Source organism: Rhinolophus sinicus, chromosome 2, assembly GCF_057876585.1.
Source record: "Rhinolophus sinicus isolate RSI-liver-muscle chromosome 2, RSI-T2T, whole genome shotgun sequence".
Classification (NCBI taxonomy): Eukaryota; Metazoa; Chordata; class Mammalia; order Chiroptera; family Rhinolophidae; genus Rhinolophus; species Rhinolophus sinicus.
The window spans coordinates 103,039,298-103,063,575 of record NC_142502.1 but is presented as its reverse complement, the minus strand read 5'-3'; the positions used below and the strand labels follow the sequence as shown (position 1 = coordinate 103,063,575).

General features: G+C 50.3%; 1 protein-coding gene across 1 annotated transcript; it reads right to left on the bottom strand.

Annotated features, from left to right (window-relative positions):
* Positions 1 to 981: 981 nt before the first annotated feature.
* Positions 982 to 21,815, bottom strand: ETV7 (ETS variant transcription factor 7). The gene is made up of 8 exons (XM_019738862.3): positions 21,621 to 21,815; positions 19,950 to 20,085; positions 8,323 to 8,487; positions 7,803 to 7,928; positions 5,889 to 6,077; positions 4,351 to 4,493; positions 3,599 to 3,699; positions 982 to 3,488 (listed from the first exon to the last, which is right to left on the bottom strand). Exons 1-8 carry the CDS (start codon positions 21,624 to 21,626, stop codon positions 3,371 to 3,373), a joined length of 984 nt encoding a protein of 327 aa, XP_019594421.2. The 5' UTR covers positions 21,627 to 21,815; the 3' UTR covers positions 982 to 3,370.
* Between the last annotated feature and the right edge of the window lie 2,463 nt (positions 21,816 to 24,278).

Sequence of the window (24,278 nt, the reverse complement as noted above, 5' to 3'; positions counted from 1 at the left end):
CGCTCTCCCTGAGCCCTCCCCACTGCCCCGCCATACCTCCAGACCTCACCCCTCTAAAAGGGAAGAACAGAGCAGAAGCCCGCAGGATTCTCCTCAGGGACACTCTTGCTGGTGCCCACCACGCAGAATTGACCGCACGGTGCCACTTTGTCACCCACGGACCCAGGGGGCACGCCTCTCACAACTTCTGGTCATCAGCTGCATCTGCTGCCCCCATGGATGTGTGAACTTCCCAAGGGCAGGGCCCCATTCTCCTTTACATGCCCCCCACCCCCACCCCTCCTCCTATGAGCAATTAACTTCCAAGGATTTGGAAATTTTTAAAAATTAAGATCATGATGAACATATATTTAAAATATGCCCATTCTGATTTCAGGACAACCCACTTTAACTAAACTCCTCACCCTAATCTTGGGGCTGTACCAGGGGCAGCTTCATTCAGAGGTCCCACAGAGTGGCCACGCCAGTGGGGAGCAGGGGTTCTGACCCTGCCTTGGACAAGGCTCCTTCTGAGCAAGCACCACGTCTGCATTTGCCACCAGACACTGGATAGTTGGGAGAAACCAAGCCCTTGCTCTGTAAATGTTTCTGTTTTCTGTGCGTCTCTATGAAACTGTCGAGAGAACACTGGCGTAGTAGAAAATGTGGATTAACATTATGGGGAGGGACCAGAAGAGGAAGTTGAGAAAGGCTGTCACCACCCGGATCCTGCACAAGAAAGACGATGGGTCACCAGCATCAGCCAGGCTTCCTGCAGTTAAGAGACATGGCAGAGCCATCAGGATTGAAAAAGTGCTACACACTGTACAGCTTAAACCTACACAGTGTTATATGTCATCATAGTTCAATAAAACTGAAGTGCTAGATCTGCAGCTTCCTTGTGAGGAAAAAGCCTTTCTCAGCAAGAATCCATGTCACGGAGAAGATGGAGAATCTCGGAGCCAGTGCTCTTGGGTTAATGCGATAAATGGATGAACTGGATGGAGACAGTGACTTGTATCATTTATTTCATCAATAAACTTCTTAATATACTCACTTTTTCATAAACTCTGCATTTACTGGTGACATTAATCTAGCCACACAAAAAAGATGGCTGGCCACTTTTTCAACCCATGAGACTATATTTTCAGCTTATTAAACTTATCTGTGAGGAAGTCCGTTTTGACACACCTTTTCAGCGACCTATGACTTTTCAGGAATCTAATTGTGTAAAAAAATGGATGGAAAACCAGAGCCTCACTTGATGCCAGGTACACAGCAGGTGCTCAATTAATGTTCGTGGAAGGAAGGGCTGAAGAATCCATTTATTCCTGGCACCCAGGTACCCATCCCAGAGCCTAATGTGCCTGGGGAGAGGGGGAAAGAGTGGAGCTGAGCTCAGGACTGGAAGAAGAGTCCAAAGACCTGAGACCCGGGCTGGGGGACTCTGCCAAAGCCCACAGCCCACGCCTGGTCCTGTCGCCCCTGTGTTGGGTGAGATTCATCATCCTGAGTAAAGACAGTCCCCAGGATATGTAGCTGTTTTCAGCCATGAACACACCAGCAGGCAAATGCCAACATGGTAGCTGGAAGGACTTAACCTCTACACCTTGCACCCACGAGCAAGATGCAAAACAAGACGAAATGAGGCAACATCAGGGGCCAGCAGGCTGAGCTGGGCTGTGCGACCCTGGGCAAGTCACTCCCCTTCTCTAGCCTCAGTGGTGTTATCTGTAAATATAAAAGGAGAGGCTGGACAAGTTGACTTGGACAGTCCCTCCCAGGTCAGTTATGTAGTTCTGGGTTGGGGGCGTGGGAAAGGCTATGGGGCGTGAGTTCACCCTGGAGTGAAGTCAAAAAGATACAATAGTCTCAGGGAAAACGGAAGGGGCAAGGATTTTCCTATGGGACCTTTGCCAAGGCCTGCTGCTTGGCCCCTCCTGCTGTGGAATTATAGAAGGCTCCCCACAGGACTACGCCAAGAATCTCCCTGCTCATGAGCAGTCACAGCTTTGAGTCCCAAGGTCCAAGAATCCTTATCAGCTTCTCCTGGACAGTGATTCAAGGCCAGCTCAGGCTCTGCCAGACAGGGTTTTCTGACCTGCCGGAGGCAAGAGGCAGTAGTTTCTTCCTTCCAAGAAAGAAGATGGAAATCCAAGAAATTCTGTTTTTGATTAAGTGAAAACACTCCCCTTTCTCCCCAACCCTTGCTGGGGGGTGCAGGAGCAGAGGCTCACACCTCCTGAGGGGCCCCAGACAGTACTGGAGGTTGGGGAGCAGAGAAGAGAAGCTGAACCAACAGAACAGAGAGATTTTCATGCTTTAGAGCAGGTTTTGGTTTGCAGTTTTCTTAGCTCACATGGATTTGGTGCTCCTACACAGCAGGCATACAAGAAGCTCTTCACAAATATTATCTTATTGAAGTTTTCTGGCTTTCCTGTGAGGTCTGTCAGGAGTGACATTCCCATTTTACAGATGAGAAACCTGAGGCTCCAGAGAGGTGGAACAACTTGCCCAAAGTCACATGGCAGATACAGGTATGGGAGCACAGGAAGCCATAGATGGAGGTGGGTGGCAATCTTCACTGGGTCATAGTCACTGAGTCACCAAAGGACTGAAAACGGAGGAGAAGGGGATTGGGCCAAGGAAGGAGCTGTTCCACAAAGATGCCAAGGGCACAGGGGTAGGGCCACGGCCTCTGCTTGAGAAGTGCCCAAGACACTCAGAGCCACTAAAGGAAAATGGGTAATACCACTGGGTTGTGGAGAAGCAGCCCAGCTCTGGAGATCTCTGCCTCTGTTTCCCCATCTTTAAACCTCACAGGGTTGGATGAGATCAAATACAGGTAGGACCCTTAGCACAAGGCCTGCACACAGTAAGCACTTAATGTCAGGTATCGTTATTGTTACTATTACTAAGGTTGACAAAGCAACCATTTTTTGTCCATTTCATGCCTCACCCCCCTGAGGGCGGGTTTTCACGAGCACGTCCCTTTGAAGATGAGGAAAGCTGAGGCTCAGGGAGGGACCTCTGCTTCCTTCTTCTGTAACTTGAAGGAGTTGGGCTGGATGTTCTCTCAGCACTCGGCTACCTCTCTCCAGCTGGGCAGGTACGTGGGGGAGGGCAGGGGGAGCGTTCACACGCTGTGCCCCTGCTTAACCCCAAAGAATGATGCCCCCACAATGTCCTGGACGTGGGCCTCCCAGTTCTCAGCCTGCCCAGGTGCCCAGGCAGCTTAGAGGCCCAAGATGAAAGCTGTGATCCTGTGAGAGCAAAAGGCAGCTGGGATCCCTGCTGGCCTGGGAGGAGAGGGGGCCAGGCAGCTCGCTGCCTTCATGGGAGACGCAGTCTCTGTTCTGTGGGTACCTGGTGCCCAGAGTCCTCGTGCCCCTCATGGGGAGATTTCCAGCATCTCCTCCTTGAAATCCATCCTTTCCCGCTCCTGGCTCTCCAGCTGCTCCAGGCGGCTGTCCTTGTCCTGGATGATTTTCCCAGGTATCTTCAGAAATCTGGAATTCAGGCCCCAGCTGCAAATCAGCCCCTGCTCCAGCTGCAGGGTCTTCCAGCCGAACCAACCCAGCCCGCTTCCCCTTTGCATCTCTGCCCCAAAGCCACTCACCTGAACAGGAGTTTCTGCCCAGGTTCCTTTTTAATGATGTTCAGCTTATAGTAGTGGCGCAGAGCACGTGACATCTTCTCGTAGGTCATGTTCACCCGATTCTGGAAGGCAAAGTGATCACAAATCACCCCCACTCCCCACCCTGCTCCTTCCAGGCCTCAGGGTCCACACCCAGGAGGGAGCAGGTTGAACTGGATGGTTTCTTAAGCGCCTCGGCCCAGGGTTCTGTGAGGGCGTGCGTGAGTTCTCTTGACTTGGCAAGGAGAAAAGCAGCGGAAGGTCGGAGGAGAAATGGGATGGTTCTCTCACCTATAGAGCTGAGAACCATGGGGCAGGAGTGAATCACATGCTGCTTCTATATAGTGAATGTCAGAAGTAATAACAAATAAATATGTATTTAGTTGGAAACGTAATCAGAGGGACAGCATGGTGAGGGGGACACAAGGGCCGTGCCACCGGCTGTGTGACTTTAGCCAAGTTGCTTTTTCCTCTCTTTCTGGGGAGTGGCCAGTGCAGAGTAGGGGCAAAGAGGCTGGGCTTTGCTGTCCATTTAAGCCCCAGCTCCACTGTTTGGCTGCTGTGTGACGTTGGACAGTCCCTTTACCTCTCTGAATTTGTTTCCCCGGCCATAAAACGAGGATAAGAACATCCATCTCCTGAGTTTGTTGTGAGACTTAAATTGCTAATTCACAAGAGCACTTAGCACAGTGCCTGGCTGGGCCGAGACCATCCGTCTGTGGGCTGAGGTTCACCTTGTGGTTTCCCCAGAGTCTGGCGAGCCCATTCGGATCCACGACTCGGAAGATCTTGGCGTCCTTGTCTTCCCACCGGATGTAGGACTCGTACCTGGAGTCCGAGAGCAGCTGGTACACGTAATCCCACAGCAGCCGGCAGTCTGCAAGGGAGCACAGGGGTGCGGCCAGGGCTCATTCCTGGCACTGCGCGGACGAGCATTAGAAAGGGCTCCGGGCCCTGGAGGCTGGAGCCCGCCGTGCAGTAGGACGGCGAAGACGACGGTTGGTATTTACCTAAACGGGGGCCCATACTCATCTCGTTCAATCACCCTAACTCCACAAGGTAGCTACTGTATCCCCAGGAAGAGATGAGGCAATGGGCTCAGAGAGGTACCGAGATGTCCCAAATCTCCAAGGTCCTAAGTGGCCGGTACAGCAGGGAGTGTACCCCAGCTCTGCAGACACCAAAGCCAATGCCTTTCCCTCAGGGGCAGGGGCAGTGGCCGGAGCCCTGCTTCCAGGTCCCTCTCTGCCCCTGGCCCAGTCACTCAGTCCCCTGGATCTCTGTTAAATCAGGTTTGTAACATCCATCCTATTGAGCCCCCTCATGGGAGCTTCAGGAAAATCAAATGTGCCATCGTGGAGGGCAAGCAGCAGAGGAGCCTGGGAGCACCGGGGGATCTCAGGTCCCACTACTGGGCCTCCAAGCCAGTTTCCTCTGTGAGGATGAAGCAACACAATAGACACGCACACACACACACACACACACACACACACACACACAAAACGCTTAACACAGTGCCTGGCACACAGTAAGCGCTCAAAGAATGTTAGGCATTATTATTAAAAAGATCAAATAACTGTGTTGAGTGATTCCCAGTCATTTCCAACCCAGAAGCCAGGCTTCTTGCCCCTCTATGGTGACTTAGAATAGAGTGGCCCCATCGTGGCTAGAAAACACCCTTTGGTGCTTATCTGTCAGTCTGTCTGCTTGTCTGTCTGTCAGTCAATCCTTGAACAACAAAAGCAAAATGGAAGCGTATCACCTGGTTAGAGCTCAGACTGACTGAATTCACATCCCAATTCTACCACTTACTGCTGTGTGAACACGGAAAGTCACTCGACCTTTCTGTGCCTCATTTTCCTTACCTTTAAATGGGGCTAATAATAATTAGCCCCAACCTCAAGGGCTATCGTAGGATTACATAAAGGCCTTAGAACCATGCCTGGCACACTGTAAGCACTCAACTATTTAAAAATAAATAAGTAAGGTTTTAAAGGTGGGGTCGGGACATTGCTACTCCATGCTGATCTGACTGACTGTCTGACGATTACTGGCTTAATTGTCGCGTGGGCTTGCCAATCCCGGGCAGCACTGCCCACTGTGGCCAGGCTGTGGCCAGCACACAGAATAGTCACCCACACCCCTGCCACTCGGCACAGACCCCCTCACACCCTAGATCAAAACCACCCTCCTCCTTGTCACCCGTGATTCCCCTGGGACTCGGCCTCAGCTCACCTCTCTCTGGGACAGGGGGACACAGCCTCCTGCTCACCTGCAATCCTGCCGTCGATGGGGGCCTGCGGCTCGGTGGGGAAGGGGCAGATGCCCTCGGCCCTGCAGCTGAGCTCCTCCTTGCTGAGGCGCCACCTGGTCAGCTCAGGGGCATCCAGGTGGCTCACGGAGCTGGCAAGCCTTAGGTCTTGTGGCTGCTGAAGGGCCACGTGAGAGGGCCTGGTCTCCTCTGCAAGCAAATGAGCACCATTGATCTGTGGGCCCAGAGCCTCCTCCAGCACAGACCCCCTCAGTGACATGCCTGGGAGCCCCGTGGGACAGCACTTATAATGCTCTTCCTCTCTCCAGCCCCTGGTTAGAAGGTCAGGGAGGCAGTGGAGGACATGAGTGAGGGCCAGACAGCCCAGGTGCTAACCCTGGCTCCCAGATAAGTAATTTCATTTCTCAAACCCATCCCCTCATCTGTAAAATTGTTCACAAAGCTGAGGGTGACACAGCCAGATCCAGAGTCCAGGTGACCTGTATCTCAGTCCAAAGTCTTTTCCATCCACCCAATAAACAATTATTGAAAACCTTCTATGAGCCAGGCAGTGTTCTAGAATCTTGGTGACACATCACTGAACCCAAAGAAAGCTCCTGCCTTCATGGAGCTTATATTCTAGTTGGGGGTGGAGGGGAAATAGATGATTAAAATAAAAAAGAAATAGAAACAATATATAATGGGGGGGGGGGGCAAAAATAAAGCACCATAAGGACAGATAGGAAATCCTGGAAAGGTTTCACTGACATGTTAACATCTGAACAGACACCTGAGGGAGGGAGAAGAATAAGCTATGTGGGTATCTAGGAAAGGGAATGCCAGGCAGGGGGAACAGAACATGCAAAGGCCCTGAGGCAGGAGTGTCTCTGGGTTATTCATTGAACAAGGAGACCACTGTGGCTGGAGCAGCATGAACGAGGAGGCGAGAGGTGGCAGAGGATGGCAGAGGAAGGGGAAGTAATTATAAGGACCGTGGCTTTGACCCCAAGTGAGATGGGAACCATTGGAAGACTTTGAGCTAAGAAGTGACATGACCTGACTTATGAATCTCTCCAGCTGCTCTGTTGAGAATAGATCATAGGTCAAGAGTGGAAGCAAGGAGACCAGTGAGGAGATTCAAGGCTGAGAGAGAAGAAAGCAATGAAAGATGACATCCAACGTTTTGGCCTGTACAATTGGAAGGAGACTGGAAGACTTGGAGAGGAACAGGGTTGGGGCGGTGGCAGGGGGCGGAGGGGAGCAGTAATCAGGCGTTTGCTTTAGGAGCTGAGGTTAGGGTTGAGACGCCCGTTAGACATCCTGGAGGGGTGGGGCAGGCAGTCTGGGGTGCTGGAGTCTGGAATTCAGAGCGGTCTGGGTGTCTATGGCAATCATTGGCACTAGGTGGTATTTAATACCCGAGACTGGATGAGATTACTGAGGTCTGAGTGCAGACAAAGAGGCCCCCTGAGCCCTGGGTACCCCAACATTTAAAAGTCAAGGAGAAGAGGAGAAAGTGGGAGGTTGAGAAGGAGTGACCAGTGGGGCGTCCTAGAAGCCCCGGGAAGAGTTTGTGGGGGGGGAGGCTAACCAGAGGTTAGTCGCAGTGAGTGAGGACACGGTCACCCGTAAGGTCAGGTCCCTGGAGACCCTGACAGGAGGGGTGCCCGTGGAGAGGCCAGGAGGACGAGAAGCAGAGACACCATACAAACAACGCTTTGCTGGAGAGGAGAGCAGAGCAAGGAGGTGAGAGGCAGGCCCCTGGCCAGAGGGCGGCAGCACCACAGGCTGCCAGCAGTGCCTGAGGGCCTGGCGGGAGGAGACGGGGCTTGCCCCACCTCTGCCTCTTTCCTTACTTCACCTGCAGGAAGCCCTGCCCTCCCAATGAGGCCGATTTGGGGGAGGGTCTCAGAGCTCTGATAAGGGCCTCCTCACCTTCCAGGGGGCAGGAGCAGTGCTGAGCGGGGATCTTCTGTCGGAAGGCCCCTCCAAAAAAGGGCCCACATACCAGGGCTTGCCGCTGGGTCTTGATGTACTGCAGCAACTCATACAGGACATCACCTAGGGGTGGGAGCAGGAAGGGGGGCTGACCAGGCTGGATGGGGAGCGCTGGCCGCATTCCCCTGCAGTCACCTGGCCCTCTGGTGGTATGTCTTGTCACAAGCCCCTTCGTGCTGATGGAGATGAGAGGCGGTAGGGTGGAAAGGGGTAGGGGAGACAAGAGCCACAGGGAGAGAGCAGGACAGCCCCTGGGGCTCTGAAAACAACAGCGAAATCGACTCCTTTGCTGCAAGCCAGCTTTAGCGGGGAACCACCACGCAAATGTTTATGGAAAGAGGGGCGTCAGCAGCGCTGGCCGGTGAACATCATGCTCTAACCAACACACCCTCCACCTCCCTCCCTGGCCTACCTGGGTTTCCATCGTTTTAGAGCAAAGCCAGTGAGTTTCCCAGACCTGAACCTGGTGCGCGGAGCCGGAAGTCGTCCTTGGTGAGGATGCACAGGGCACGGCCGTTCATCTCGAAGCCGTGCTCCCGGGTGCGCTGCAGAGAGTACTCTTGCTCGGCCCAGCGCAGCCAGTGCAGCACGTCCTCCCTGCTCCAGAGCGAGGGCTGGATGCCTGCACCGAAAGGACACCAAGGACACGGCTGGGCAGAGGGCATGGGGCCGGGACGGGGGCTCTGTCCCCATCAACCTCTCATCCTCCTACTTCAGGCCCTCACTTGAATGTCACCTCCTCAGAGAAGCCCACCCTGAATACTCCATCTGAGCAGATGCTGTGCTGTCCTGCCCTCCCCATGCTGACAGTTTCTCTGTCACTGTGTCCTCTTCTTTTCCTTCCTGGCACCTTACTTTCTTTGTAATTACATTTTACATTCGATATAACTATCATTATGCATATATTTATTTATTTTTGGTGCTCCCTCCCACCCACCTCCAGCCTGTTTTCCAATTATTCATTCAACTAATGTTTAATGAGGAACTACTATGTGTCCAGCACTGGACTGGGTATGCTGGGGCACACTGTTGTATGTATTCCATCCAGGGCAGTGCCTGGAACATAGTAGGTGCTCGATAAACATGTGTTGAATGACTGCATGAATGACCACACAGTCCTACAAAGAAGGTGTTACTGTTATTGTTTTCCACATCAGAAAACTGAGGCTCCCAGAGGTGAAGTGACTAGCCCAAGGCCACACAGGTAGCATGAAGGACAGCCAGGTCCGGAACCAGGTCTGGCTGCCATACTCTTCCACTCTGTTGTGTCAGCTCAGATCTGGGTTCATTCAGGGAACAGCCAGGAGCAAAGGAGTCTCCCAAACCCACCTTCAGTTCTTGTGTTCTTCCAGCAATACTGACAAGTGACTGCCTTCTTTTACTCCCCCTACGCTCTACTCTGCTTTGGCTATTATGCTCCTAATGCCAATCATTTATCTCACTAATCAGGGTTGTGTGTAGCAGGGCCTCACTGTGACTTTCGTGGGCCCTGGCACTCTTCCCTTCATGGGCCCTTCCTTCACGAAACAAAATTTTTAATTATATTTCATGACTGCATTGGCGTAAAGGTGAGTATATTGTTAAACAGTAAAACATTTTCTTCTACCTAAAAGTCATTTTCTTCTGATTTTAAAAGGAATTGGAACATTTCCGTGGGCCCTAACAGTATTGGGGGCCCCAGTACTGTGCCCACTGTCATGAGTCAGCCTGGTGTTTCGCCATATGTGGTGCTTTTCCTCCCAAAGCTCTTCATCCCTCTCAGGGCCCCCGGCAGCGTAAGAGTTGAAGAAGCTCAGGGCTTACAGGGTCCAGTGTGACAGGTAAGACAACTGAGGCAGAGGAGAGAAGCAACTGTTCACGGCCACACCTTGGCAGTGACAAAGACTAAACCAACCTCCGACTGCCTTGTTCCCAAAATGACATAAGAGAGAAAAGCAGTTTTCATGTTTTTTGTTTTTAAATGTACATGATCTACTCATTCATTCATTCAGCCAATATCTGTGCCAGGCCATGTGCCACTGCTGGGGACATGGCACAGAGCAAGGCTGGCAGGAGGGAGGGACCCAGCAATCAGTGACTAATGACAACCGTGATCAGTGGCAAAGGAAAGTGCACTGTGCCACAAATGCAGAGCAACGCAGCCCGGCTTGGAAGGAGGACAGGCTTCCCCCACCTTGTTTCAGGACCTAAGAGTGAATAAGAAGGAAGAATCAATGTCTGAAATTGATGGAAACGTGATTTAAGGGGATAGAAAAGACATGACAACTGACCTTTGGGGAACTACCTACCACAAAGCCATATAATCAAGATCTGAAGGTATGAAGCTAAGATTGACAAGTATCACTGGAAAAGAAGAGGGAGCCAAAGAGATACGTGTGTGTGTGTGTAAAGTTAATATATGACAGTGGTGGCACTTTTAATCCAGTGAGAAAGGATAGTTAATTTAAGATATGGTAAAACCACACTGGCTCTCCACATGGAAAACATATATATATATATTTGGAACCTCACTTCCCATCATTCGCAAAAAACCACCTCCAGATGGATTAAGGCCTAATGAATAGAACAATGGAAACCCTGACAGAGTAGAAATAAGAAACTATACTATGCACTAAACAAGGGTAGCGTAGACTTCCACCATGACAGGAATCTCAGAGGCTGTAATTAAAATGAAAGCCACATTTGACTACATTAATTTTGTATGTGTGGCAAAAAGATACCACGAACAAAACTAAACGAGGACAGATTTCAGGGAAATACTTGCAGTGCAGATGACAGATAAAGCGCTAATGCCTATCATAGGGCAAGAGCATCTCTCAATTAGTTTTTTTAAATCTTACCTCAGTTCCCAGGGGAGCAGGCTTAACACTTGCTTAGCACTATTGACACTTTAGGCTGATTAAGTCCTTGCCTTGGGGGCTGCCCAGAGCTTTGCAGAATGTTTAGCCGTATCCCTGGCCTCTACCCACTAGATAGCAGGGTGTGTGCATGTGCGTGTGAGCACATGCACATACACATACGTGCGCACACGCGCGCACACACACACGGTGTGACAACCCAAAATGTCTGTGGACATTGCCAAATGTCCCCAAGGGGAGGAGAGCAAAATCGCTGCCAGGCGAGAGCCTCCGATCCACTAATAAACATGTGGGACAGCCTGTCACCTCAGTAGTCGGGGACAGGCACAATCACAGAAGAATGAGATATCATTTTAATAACACCTGCACCCAGCAGGAACCACGGACAAGGACGCCTTGCTGGTGGAAACAGGAATTTAGAGCCTCCCTGGGAGAGCAGTCTGGTGATAAGCGAGAGAGAAAAGGCTGCGTGGTGTAAAACTCAGAGGCCGCCTAGTGGTGAGATTCAGGGGATGTCGGGGCGGGTCTACACAGCCAGGCAGGGCTTCCAGGGCTCTGGGGACCAACTGGCACTTCAGTTTTTTTGCAGTGTTGCCTATTTTATGATATTTGAGGCTGTCAGTCTGGAAATTCAAAACTATGATTCCTGAGTCAGAGGGGTCTATTTTCTTGTGTTTGGCCAGAGGGTCTTGCCTCCATGAAAACACTACAGTTACACTAAAAGAGGAAAACCCTGAACTTTGCAGACATTATCAACCACAGGTGTGGTCCTGCTCCCAGATCCACAGAGATGGGCAGGGGGCTTCTGACGGGGCCCTGAGGTCACACACAGCCCACAACAGCACCGGAAACCTTGAAGGCTATCACCTGCCTGGAGTGGCATTTGGCTTTCCTTTCATTATGTCATGTTCTCTCCTACCCTCACCTTTCACCCCATTGCAGCCAGCACTTCCAGTACCATGATAAAGACAAGGGACCTTCTTGTTCCCTGTGTCTTCAAAAAATACTAAGGTCAAAAGGCTTTTCGGATAGGACTCAAACCCTAGGAAAGGACCATGTTCTCATCAGTGAGTCGACCATCTAGCTTGGGGCCAAATCCCCAAGTTCAGGGTTTGGGTTCCCGTTCAGCCCAAAGTCACCTTAGATAAGCCACTCAATCTCTCTCGGCCTCAATTTCCCCATCTGTGAAATGGGATAATGACACGGCCTCTCTGGGCTGCTGTGCTATTTGAGGGGCAATGTGGTGCAGAGGTTAGGAGCCCGGGCTACATATTGTATAAATTACACCCAGCATTTCCACACGTAAGTAAAGACCTAAGAGACATGGTGAGCACACCCACCGAAAAGACCTGTATGCAAGTGTCCACCATGGCTCTGTTCATCACAAAGATTGGAACCATCCCAAATATCCATCAGCCACAGAACAATCAAACTGTAATGTTTTCATGTAATGGAATGCTGCTTGGCAATAAACCAGAAAGTCCACGTGAATGCTCACGACACACGGATAAAGCTCAGAGATACTACACCGGGGCAAGAAGCCAGATATAAAACTATAATCAAGAATAGACAGTGCTCTTCCCGTAAGCGGCCTGAGGTGACTTCTGAAAATGGTTCACTATTCGTTTGACCCAGAGGACCCTGCAAAACCATGTAAATCGAGAGGTTCAAATTACGGGTTCATTTTAAGAACACTCGTGAAACTGCCCAGGCCATCAAGGGTATGCATCTCCGAAAAGCCACCAAGTATCTGAAGGACGTCACGTTACAGGAGCAATGTGTGCTATTCCATTGTCACAATGGTGGAAGTGGGAGACGTGCCCAGGCCCAACAGTGGGGTGGACACAGGGTCAGTGGCCCAAAAAGAGTCCAGAATTTTTCTGCACATGCTTAAAAATGCAGAGAGTGATGCTGAGCGTAAGGGTTTACACGTAGACTCTGGTCAGTGAGCACAGCCAGGTGAACAAAGCTCCCAAGATGCAACGCGGAACTTACAGAGCTCGTGGGCGGGTTAACCCACACATGTGCTCTCCCTGCCACACTGAGGTGATCTTAACTGAGAAAGAGCAGATTGGCCTAAACCAGAAGAGGCTGCACGGAAGAAAAAGATCCCCCGGAAGAAACTGAAGAAACAAATATTTATGGCCCAGGAGTAAATTCAACATCAAATAAATGCTAATAAAAGTAAAAAAAATAAAATAAAATAAAAAACACCAGACAGTGCTAGTCTGGGGAAGACAGCAGAAGAATGGTCGCCCTTTGGAGGGTTGACGAGAGGCACAGGGAACATTCTGGGGCACTGGAAATGGTCTAGGTCTTGAACTACATGGTGGCTACATGGGTGTATACACGAATAAAAACTCATAACAGTTGTACACTTAGGGTGTGAACACTTAACTGCATTAAGTTATACCTAAAAAAAAAAAAAAAACCCAGTAAAGCAAAAACATACAACAAAAAGTTCCAATGACGGTGGTGCCAGGCCAGCTGTAAATGATGGGACCTAAGTGACTGTGTATCGATTTTCTCATCTGAGGAACAAACAGTCTCAGCCACACGGGGCTGTCACGAGGACTGTACCAGGGAATCCATTTAAAGCCCAGTGCCTGGCATGCAGCTTATGCTTTCCGAGACAAACAGAGCTCTTAATGTTAGATGAGGTAATGCGTGTAAAATGCTTGGCGCGGGGCCCAGCACACCTCGGAGCTCAACAAATGCTGGTGAGTAGCACTGAGGTGTCGACTTGCCCCAGAAGTCCCCCTGACCTAGTGACTGGGTTGGGCCTACCTGGTGTCCCCTTAGCAACCTAAGGGGCTTCACCTGCAGGACACCCCACGGCTTCTCCCTCTCTTGGCAATAATACACTGCCTTTTCAGTCCTTCACACCAACAATCTGTCTGTCAGGACTCCAGCCAAGGCTCACCTTCCTCTCCCTGCCCCGAGACTTGCTCTGTGGGGATTTCCAGGTTGGACAGCTCCCAGTTTCTGGACAGAGTCCTCGCTAGCTGGGGTAGCCAGAGGAGCTGCCTGTCCAGGACACAGTGGGAGGGCTCACATGTCTCCCTGAAGAGTCAAGACTCCAACCCCCACCCCCAGAGCAGGGCTGGATGTGGGGGCTCCCCACCCCCTCAGCTGTATTGCCCTTATCAGCGGGCACAGTGCTACCTCATGTTGTCACCGCATCCCTCACTAGAATGTCAGCTCCATGAGGCACAGACTTTGCCAGTCTCAGTCACTGCTGTCTCTCCAGCACCTACAGCGATGCCTGGCACATAGTAGATGCTCAGTAAATACAAATTGCCTAAATGAGGGAGCTGAGCAAATCAGCGTGGGCCAAAAGTCCTCGAGGCATCTGACCATCCCTCTCTCCAGCCCCCTAACTGACCCCCCACAACCAGGTCTCTCTTACCACAGCATTCCTTTCACTCCTGCTCAAGAAACTAAAGTGTCTCCCAATTATTAACTTTATCAAGTCAAAACCCCTCTGCCCTGGTTTCAAGATTCCCTCAAGCTGCCCCTCCCCCCCAGCAAAGGTATTTCCCTGCTACTCCTCACCACACCCTGCAGATTACTAGGTCAAGTGACCTCTGGGAGCAACAGAGCTGGTCCAACCTTCAGCAACCAAATCAGAACAGCTGGCTGCTACCTACCTGGCAGGGCCCCCAGGACAAATGCAGGAGACGGAGTAACATGCTTGGCTGGTCTTCTAAAAATGGGAGCTGGCATCATCTAATGCTGGAGGCTGTCGCTCAGAGTGAGTGACAGCTGTGGGGTCTGAGGGACGTGGGTTCAAATCCCATCTCCACCATTTTACTGGTGGGTGACTATGGACAAGATAATTCACCTCACTCTAGCCAGCTTTCACACCTGTGAGGCAGGGGTAATAACAGAAGCTATTTCCCAGGACTTCTGAGTGCAGTTAATCAGACGGTGTGTCTGATTTGTCCAGCAAATACCTGGTCAAGAGTACAAAACAAATGGCCTTTGTCATGATTATCAGATCCTCATTGGTGAGACTGCCTCAAAACAGAAGAAGTAGCTTGTTTCTCTGCCATGATGGCTGTGGGTTAGCATTATCAATGTCCTTCGTTTACTGTGTGACACTGTCTGTCCAGAGGCCCCTCACATCTGTCAGCACATTCCTTGCCCTGGTTGTCTTGGCTGGGACTGTCTTTCTTGGTAATCACACCAGCCAGTGGGGGCAGGGCCAGTGCATACCATTGTCTTGTGTCCTGCACCACCTGAAGGGACGAGTGAGAGAGTGGGGGGACCCCAGCCAAGGTTTGGCCTGGCGTCTTCCAAAATGAGGGGTCTTTTCCATTTGCACAAAGAAGCCTATGGCCCAGCCCAGGCCCTGAGTTTAGAGGGGGTGGCTCTTTGTCCTTAAACTGTTAGATCTGGGAATCTCCCATCTGTTTGCTGGTTGCCAGATTCCCTTTCACCTCAGGTGATGACGCCACTGTCAGTTCTCACAGCTTCCTGAACCTTCACTTCTAGTCTCCATCCTGCCCACTCCACCCCACTTCTCTGTTTTACACTTGCATCCATCTGACGTACTGCTTCTAACATGCCATGATCTGGGGCAGGCTTTCTCAAACCAGTCTAACCTCAACCCACAGTAAAAAATATCACGACCCTCCCGCACACATGTACATATAATAACCAAAACAAAGTGTTTGCGAAATCACCTTTACTATTTACATTGTACTGATACATTCTATTTCATTTTTTTTAAATATTTATGAGGTGTGATAAAAAAATACAGTGAATATTTAAATTAAAAAAAAAATTATCACAGTAGAAGATACATTGCCATTAATCCCCCTCAAAATACTCCCCCTCACTTCAAACACACTTATCCCATTGTTCTTGCCACTTTCTGAAGCAGTTCTGGAAGTCCTCTTTCGTGAGTGTCTTTAGTTGTGCTGTTGTGGCTGCCTCAGTGTCCTGAATCATTGTGACTGGGGAAGAGCCAGAGTCACATGGTGCCAGATCCAGTGAATAAGGTGGATGAGGACACACTGTAATGTTTTTATTTGACAGAAATTGCTGTACCAGAAGTGATGTGTGACACGGAGCATTGTCATGATGGAGGATGAAGTAAAGACACTCACGAAAGAGGACTTCCAGAACTGCTTCAGAAAGTGGCAAGAATGATGGGATAAGTATTTGAAGCGAGGGGAAGTATTTTGGGGGGAGGGGGGGTTAATTGCAATGTGTCTTCTACTGTAATACTTTTTTTTTATTTAAACATTCACTGTATTTGTTGATCACACCTCATATCTTGACCCATCAAATTGATTTCACCTCCTTCGTGAATCTTGACCAGCACTTTGAAAATCACTGTTAGGATTTAGCTACATAAAATGAGGTCCTCGGATGCATTTCCAGCTGCTGCTGCAGCACCTGGGAGCTTATTAGAGATGCAGAATCTTAGACCCCACCCCACGCCTCCTGAACCAGAACCTGCATTTCCACAGCTCTCATGAAAAGCCCATATTAGAACTGTATCTATTAAAATAAGCACCCGGGACTGTCTTGTAAGTGAAGATGTAAGCCTGAGTAGGGGATGAAAACTGTTGGAGCTCCCCTAGGGTCCTTTCCCCTTGTTTGCACAGCCAGGGACGTGCAGAGGTGCCATCCCTCTGCCTGTGACATCTGAACATCAGATGTGATGTTATATGTCTCTCTCTTCCTGTGGCTTAGTCACAACTAGGAACTTTGACAGTCAATGTCAAAACACAAAGCTATCTCAATCCCCCTACATCCGACAGTGGGAAGTTCACAGAGCTTTTGTTTCCAGGAATAAGCTCCTGGAAAATGAAGAGACTAAGGACCAAAAATTAAGAGTCTGGGATTGAGGCCACATCTGGCCGTTAGCATCACAGATGTTTCTTGCACTCAAGGAGCCTCAGTTTCTCTGTCACTGAATGAGGCTGTGCTGGTGGTCAACTCTAAACTGCCTCCTCTCAAAATCCCCAAAGTTGTCCCTTGAAGTGGCATCACCTTGTCCCAGACTCGCTCCCCTGTGGCCTCAGCCCAGGTCCTGCAAGTGGTCACAGGGCCTCTATGCCTTCATAGCTCCGACTTGTCCCAGCCTGGGCGGACCCCCGGGTCACAGAAGGGGACGGGGAGGTACGAATCCTCTTTCACTCTCCACTTCCACTGAGGGACGCCTGAGTCTCCTACTGTGAGTGGGGGGCACTCTGCCCCTGTGGATCCAGCCACTCCACCCCAACCCTCTTCCTGTCACTAGACATTACAATCGTCCTGGGCGTGGATTTTCCACTGCTCCACTGCATGTCTTTGTCAGGTAAATAAACACAGAAAAGTGAGCTCCACGAGGAACTAGCTTGTGTGCTCCACTTGGTGCTGACTCACAAAGCTAAACCAGGTTTGTTTTGTTTGTTTATCTTCCTGCTGAGGCAAATCAGCCCTGTTGATTAGCATGGAAGCTGGAGGTGGAAGGAGTGGGAGGAGCTACTGGGAATAAATGTCAATGTCAATAAATAAATGTCAGAGAGATGCCCGGCGATGACAACCCCAATTCCAGGAATGTACGAACTGGGGCTGACATCACCCCAGCCATCTGAAAGATCAAGCCCTCATTAGGTGTCAGCAGTTTGCTTATTTGTGATGTTGTTGACAGGAAAATGAGTCATTCAATGTAACCTATCTTTTAAGACTGTTAGATATTTACTAAGGGCCACAACTGTATTGTCTGAATATTTCAGAAGTAAATATGAGTCATGGAATCAAAGATAAGACGCATAGGAGATGCTGTTGGCCCTGCCCATGGCCCTTGGTTCTCAACCTCTACAATCTGAAGGCGGCTAAATGTGGAACGCTGCCCCTCACTGTGCCTGCGTCAGCCCGTGAGCAGGGCAACTGGGAGCACAGGGGCGTCCACACGCCTGGAAGCAGCCCTCACCTCCTCAGGATGGGACGTGGGTGGATGAAGCCCCAACCTCCTTACCCTGGGGTTGCGATAACTCAGGGTGTGCTCGCACTGTCCCCCAGAGATCCCACTGGGGAGGAGCTCCAGCTGCCCACAGTGGCCTGAGAGAACACTTTGGAATTCCTTCTCTCCACTGTGGGGAAGTATTTCAGGGTCTGCTTCTGGAGAAATCTAACCCAAGGCAGTAGGACTCGTACCTCAGGAGCTCTAAATAGGTCACAGTGAGCCTGTATCCTGGGTTGAGTAACCAGGGAACATGCTGGCTCAAGAGGGGAGTAAATTCCCATCGCTAGAAATGTGCCAGAGGACCTGATGACCCTCTCAGCGGGGCCTCACTGAAGGGGGCTTCAAAAAAGTAAGAGGCTGGTATAATTGCCTTTACCAAGGTGATGACTAAACTTTCTAAATCCCCGCTTCTCCTCCTGTCCCCTCTCACCCAGTAACCTTGTGTTAGGCACCAGCCAAAGGGAAGGGACTGAAGGGTACTTGACCTTGGTCAAAACAAATGTCCTGGGCCTCAGTTTCCTTATTTGGAACATGTGGAAGTTACCTGAGGTGACAACTGGAGTCTTTACCAGCCCAGCTTTGACATTCTAGGCCTTGGTGAGCTGGTTGTGGGAGTTTTTTAATATGGGGGAGACAATGGGAGACAATCCAGAGGGTCCTGTGGCACCTGAAGGGAAGCCCCTCCCACTCCGAGGCTCAGCGTACTGAACTGCCCTGAGGGGACTGGATTAGATGACCTCAAGCTCCTGCTCAGCGGCAACACTCAGGGTCTTCAGATCTGTCCCCAAGGTCCTGATTTTCCTCATCACCATAGCTGGGGCTGGGAATGAAGCCCAAATCCTACCCTCTATGTGACTATATCTCCTGGGAGCAGCCCTGAGCCCCAAACTACTGGCCAGGGTTGGCATTTGGACAAGATGAAACAACAGAGGTTCCTGACAGAGCTCCCCGTCCTTCTCCTCAAAACATACTGTCACTTCCTGCCACCTGCTCTGAGGCACCGGGGACACCTCCACACTCCAAGGGTCTCCCCAGTTAGCACTGTGGGCAACTGGAGCTCCACCCCAATGGGGATCTCTGGGGGACTGTGAGAGCACACCCTGAGTTATCGCAACCCCGGGGTAAGGAGGTTGGGTCTTCATCCACCCATGTGCCATCCTGAGGAGGTGAGGGCTGCTTCCAGGCGTGTGGACAGGAGAGACCCCCTGTGTCAGTCCCCACCTTCTCTTTCATCATGGAGAGACACGCTCTGTTCCCCACTACAAGAATGCCAAGCAGCGGGCAGCAGAGGCACTTGGAGTAGCAAGATCTTCCTGAGGCCTGTGCAGTCACACCCCACATTCTGCTCCACCCTGCCAGCACCTCAAAACTCAGGTTGTGGCCAGGAAATCAGAAGGGTGTAGAATGGATACAGCAGTGTTCCAGGCCCTGGGCCAGCCGAGCAGGAAGTGGCCTGGATGCTTTATAGCCCAGGTCAGACATGCCTTCCACAGCTGCCGAAGACCCCCACCCAGGTTAAAGATCCTACCAGCCTGCCCCATGATTTCCACGGCTTAGGAAGTGCATTAAAAAATCTCTTAGAAGATTATCGGCAGGACCAAGGTTTAGCCTTAGCGTGGAGAGCCTGTGTGATCTTCAACATGTCACTTAGCTTTTCTACCTCTCAGCTCTGCCATTTGAAACATAGGCATAAATATATTCGTCTACAGCCTGCTCCATGGCTATGAGTTTCCTCAGGCAAGAGCATAACTTAGGAAAATGAAATTAAAGGCCATGGCCAATACATTTCCTGTGGTTATATTTGGGTGGATTTGATTGTTCTATATATATTCTTCTTATGCCTTCCTGTTATTTCCCAATTTTTTACAATAAGCACATGCTACTGTTGCAACAATAAAAATTAAACATAATTATTTTAATGAGGGTTCTACATACATACAACTGTTTAGCTGTATCTGGCTTCTTCACTGGCAATGTCCCTAACTCTTTGTTTTTAGGCTAGAAGGGACCCAGCCCTCATCCGACGCCAACCTTCGTCTTACCAATGAGGAGGCTGCCACCCCCACACTTGGTGGTGTCGACTATGTTCTCTGCGAGGAGAATTCACATTTACTTCCTCTAACTTCCTTACCAAGAAACAGTTAAAGAAAATCCAGGAAAGAAATGGCAAATGGAGGGATGTTAATTCCTTACATAAGAAGAGATTATGTATTACATTTATGTCTTTTAAACACATCAGCCTTTCTCCTCCCCTCAACTCACGGAGTCTTCCTGGCAACTTGCAGATTTCCCCCTCGCCCAGCAGGTCCACTCGAGCTTCACATCTGGCTTGGGCCTGGGTGCCTGGGGGTGGGGTGGCTGCCGAGGTGTTCCCAGGAAAACCCGCCAATGCTCCTTCCTAGAGAGAGGAAAATCCAGGGCAGTCAATGAGCATCTGGGTGAAGGCTCAGTCACCCATAAAATGTATTAAGAATTTTAATCAAACAGAAAGAGCGTCCATCTCTGCATCTACCTTAAAGATAGGAACAGTGTGTGTCTTCAGCTTGGTACCACTAACATCTTGTTCACAGTGGACACTTGATAGATTTCATGTTTCCAATTCAAGCTTTTCATGAAAAGCCTAACCTCACCAGAAGGTTCCCCTCCCAAGACTTGACTTGTAAGCTGGACATCTAAGAGCCTAGGAATACTCACTGAGACCTTAGTGAGAGGACATAGGGGACGTTAAATCAGAAACAATAAACTAACCTTAAATCAGAAACAAGAAACTAACAAGTAAATGCTGTCTTCAAAAGAGAAAAAAGAAAGGATAAATTTCTGAACCCCAGAGTCCCACTGAGGGATGTCTGTGTCATTACAATTTTACAATCGGCCTAGAGGTGATTTGGCTTATCCATCGGGATGAGGGGATGAAAAAAGTCACAGGATTTTGTAGAAACAGGAGGATCCTTGGGGCTCACGCCCAGGCACAGGCTGCCACATCAAGAAAAGTAAAAGTGAAACCAGTCCCAGCAAGAGTCATTTTCTCACTCTAGGGCCTTCAAGAGCATGACATTCATCTCGTGGTGTCTGAGGAGGGCAATCTTCAGTAAAAGATTGTGGATCTGAAGCCAGCAAAGCAAACTCCAGAAGCCTTGGCCACTGCAGAAGAGCATCCAGCACCCTTTTGGGGTGGTTCCCACCATTTCTGCCCGATGCCCACCCCCCCAGTTGGTGCTGTTTCCCAGGTGACCCAGCCTCAGAGGTGCCACCTGGCAGTAGGAGCTTGCCAAGCTAGAGGGGCTCAAGGCCTAGGACTTCCAGGAAACTCCCTGTCTGCTCCTCCACCCTCTTCCTAGCAAGAGGAATGGGGAATTCCAGGGCTGCAGCTGGGCCGTGCCGGCCAGGGAGCTGCGGCTGAGAGCCCGAGCTCTGGGTTTCAGCATGAAGGCCAGGGAGAGGTCTGAGAAAACACAGATATGGATCTTGGAGAGAGGGGAGTGGGAAAGGCCTTGGGGGTGGGAGGGGGACCCATCTCTGAAGAAGGTTCTGAGGTTCCCAGGGAAATATGGCAGGCAGATGAGGGGCTGCTGAGGAGGGGGACCCCTTCGCGGTTCTGTGTGTCGGCTGTGAGGTCTGCCTTGTGCAGGAACTTCCAGAGACTTCACATCTGATTGATGTAGGGGTGAGGAGGAGGGAAGGAGGAGCAGTACATAACACAGAGGAGTTTCAGAACGAGAGAGAGGGAAGGGGTGGAGGTGAGTTTGGTGGAGGAGAGGGAGGGGCGGTGAGGGAATGCATGACGAGGTTTGGGAATGTGTTGGAAAGTGAGATTCCCGCCAGGACAAAAAAAATATTCCGATAAAATGGGTATGGAAAACGAGGTGGTGGAGAAGGGCTGGGGGGCAAGCGGCTCCGCGTCTGCGCTGTGTGATTCAGCTCCCAGGCTCTTACCTGCATTACAGGTGGAGGTGAGGGAGTCACCGGGCTGTCGTCGTGAGCGCCCCAAAGCCTGCGACTGCTGGGCCCCGAGCCGGCGCTCTCTGACCCTCCTTTCCCAAATCCCTAACTTGGCCGGGAGAACTGGAAGGTTTCGTGGGAGGCAGTCGCTTCAGTGCCGGGCAGTGTGCGCTCAGGTTCCCGGCGAGCAGGCGCGCAGGGCGCTCCGGTAATCTCTATCCTTCCGGGAAACGAAAACGAAAGAGCGGGATCCGGCTTCCACTCCCGCCCCGGGGAGGGCCGGGGCCGGCTTCTGCGGGAGCGGAGCCCCAGGGCGCTGTGGCTCCGCCGTGAGACGCCGGTTCTGCTTGCATCCTGCCGCCGCCGGTGGACAGCCTCTCCAGCAGCCTGGCCCTGGTTCCAGGGTGATGAAGGTGGGATTCTGAAGGATCTGGGGAGCCGAGGGCACCCTGGTTCCTGGGCTCGGGACGACAGACCAATTTTACTTCGTCCTTGCGCGTCTCCGCAGGATGGGAGGGGGCCGGCTCTGCTGCTGGCCTGCCCCCGGTGCCTCCCGCTTGAGGCTGGACGACCTTCCTGGGCCTGCCGTTTGGCGAAGGCCCGACCGCCTGGGGCCAGAGCGCCACCATCAGAGCTGGTGTGGTGCTCTTCACTGGATGTAGAAAGTAGTACAAACTCATGCAGGGCAGTATGGCAGGATCCAGCAAAGTTAGAAATGCATTCACCCTTCACCCATCAATCCCACAAATGGAAATGTACTCAACAAATAGGAGGTCGGACAATTACACTCGAATACTCATCCTAGACGGGGGCATGTTCTCCCCAGCCTTCCGGCGGCCCCAGGCCTGCTGCCCACCCATCGTCACCCGTGCGCACCTGCCTCAGCTCTCCCCATGTTGAGGGGAAACCGAGAGAGGTTGTAAGCACTAAAGCAAACCAACATACTCACCGAACAAAAGAGGGGGAGAAGTCTTAATGACCTTCTGCTGAAAATCTAAGGGTGTAGATGCTGTTATAAAGGCTTGGCCTGACATGTCATGAGCTAGCTAGCTCCTAGAAACCAGTAAGAACAAGAAATCCGATAGAAAAATACGCAAAGGATGTGAATAGGCATTCCACATAAAACAAAATGTCCGCTGGCCCCTGGACATAGAAAAAGATGCTCAGACTCACTCATTATAAAGACGTGCAAATTAAAGTTATTCTGATATCATTTTTTTACCTGCTAATTTAACAAAAATTCAAAAGTTTGGGAACATAATCTGCTGGAGAGGCTGAGGGAACAGGCACTTCATTGGATGTATAAAGTGGTACAAACTCATGCAGGGCAGTATGGCAGGATCCAGCAAAGTTAGACATGCATTCACCCTTCACCCATCAATCCCATAAATGGAAATTTACTCAACAAATAGGAGGTCAGAAAATTAGGTTCGCATATTCATCCTAGAAAAAGTGCTACATCCCTCACTGCTGAGTATCACCACGGTCACCTTCGAAGTATTCCCCTTGGAAAGTGATGCATTGACACCAGCACCTAGTCCACCCTTTAAAGCAATTTGGAACTCTTTCTGGAATGGCCATCAGAGCTGTCGTATTATACTTGATGTCCTGAATATCATAAAAATGTCTACCTTTCAATATTTCCTTTATCTTCTGGTAAATAAAGAAGTCATTAGGGGCCAGATCAGCTGAGTAGGGAAGGTGTTCCAATACAATTATTTGTTTACTGGCTGAAAACTCCCTCACAGGCAGTGCCGTGTGAGCTGGTGCATTGTGGTGATGCAAGAGCCATGAATTGTTGGTGAAAAGTTCAGGTGATCTAACTTTTTCACGCAGCCTTTTCAGCACTCCCAAATAGTAAACTTGGTTAACTGTTTGTCCAGTTGGTACAAATTCATAATGAATAATCCCTCTGATATTAAAAAAAAAATGTTAGCGACATCGTTGCAAGAAGTTCGCAAACTTAATTGTCAGACCTCATATACCTGCACATATTCAAAATGTTTTATGTGGTTTTTATTTCATCATGGCTTATGATACCAAAAGATTAGAAACAACTCGGGCATCCATTCAAGGGGGGGGGCTGATGAGAAATCATGGTCCATCCATGTAACAGAATACTCTGCAGGACCTGTCGGAGCTCTGGACTGCAGCAAGCTTTCCAAGGAGCAGTACACAGAGTGGTTAGGCAGCTGGATGCCGAGGGCAGCCTGTCTGGCCTGGAATCCCAGCTGTCAGTTACTGGCTGTGCGCCCTTGAGCAAGTTAGTTAACCTATTTATTGCCTTGCTTTTCGAACTACTGCCTCAGTTTCCTTAACAGCAAAATAGAGCTAATAATACCTGTCTCATAGGTTGTTTTGAAGAGTAACAGAGTTCATGCATTTGTAACACAACTAGAACAGTGCCTGACCACCATGCTAAGGAAAATAAAATAAAGGTACAAAACAGTGTGTATTACATGCTACCTTTTGTGTGTGTGTGTGTGTGTGTGTGTGTGTGTACTGATATTTGTACAAAGACACTCTGGAAGGACAAGCAAACATAATTGGGATTCAGGATAGAAAATAAGAGCAAGGGTTTTCATTGCAAACCTTTTTATATCATTTTGATTTTTGAATCATATGAATAAGTACCTATTCAAAAGAGTGAAA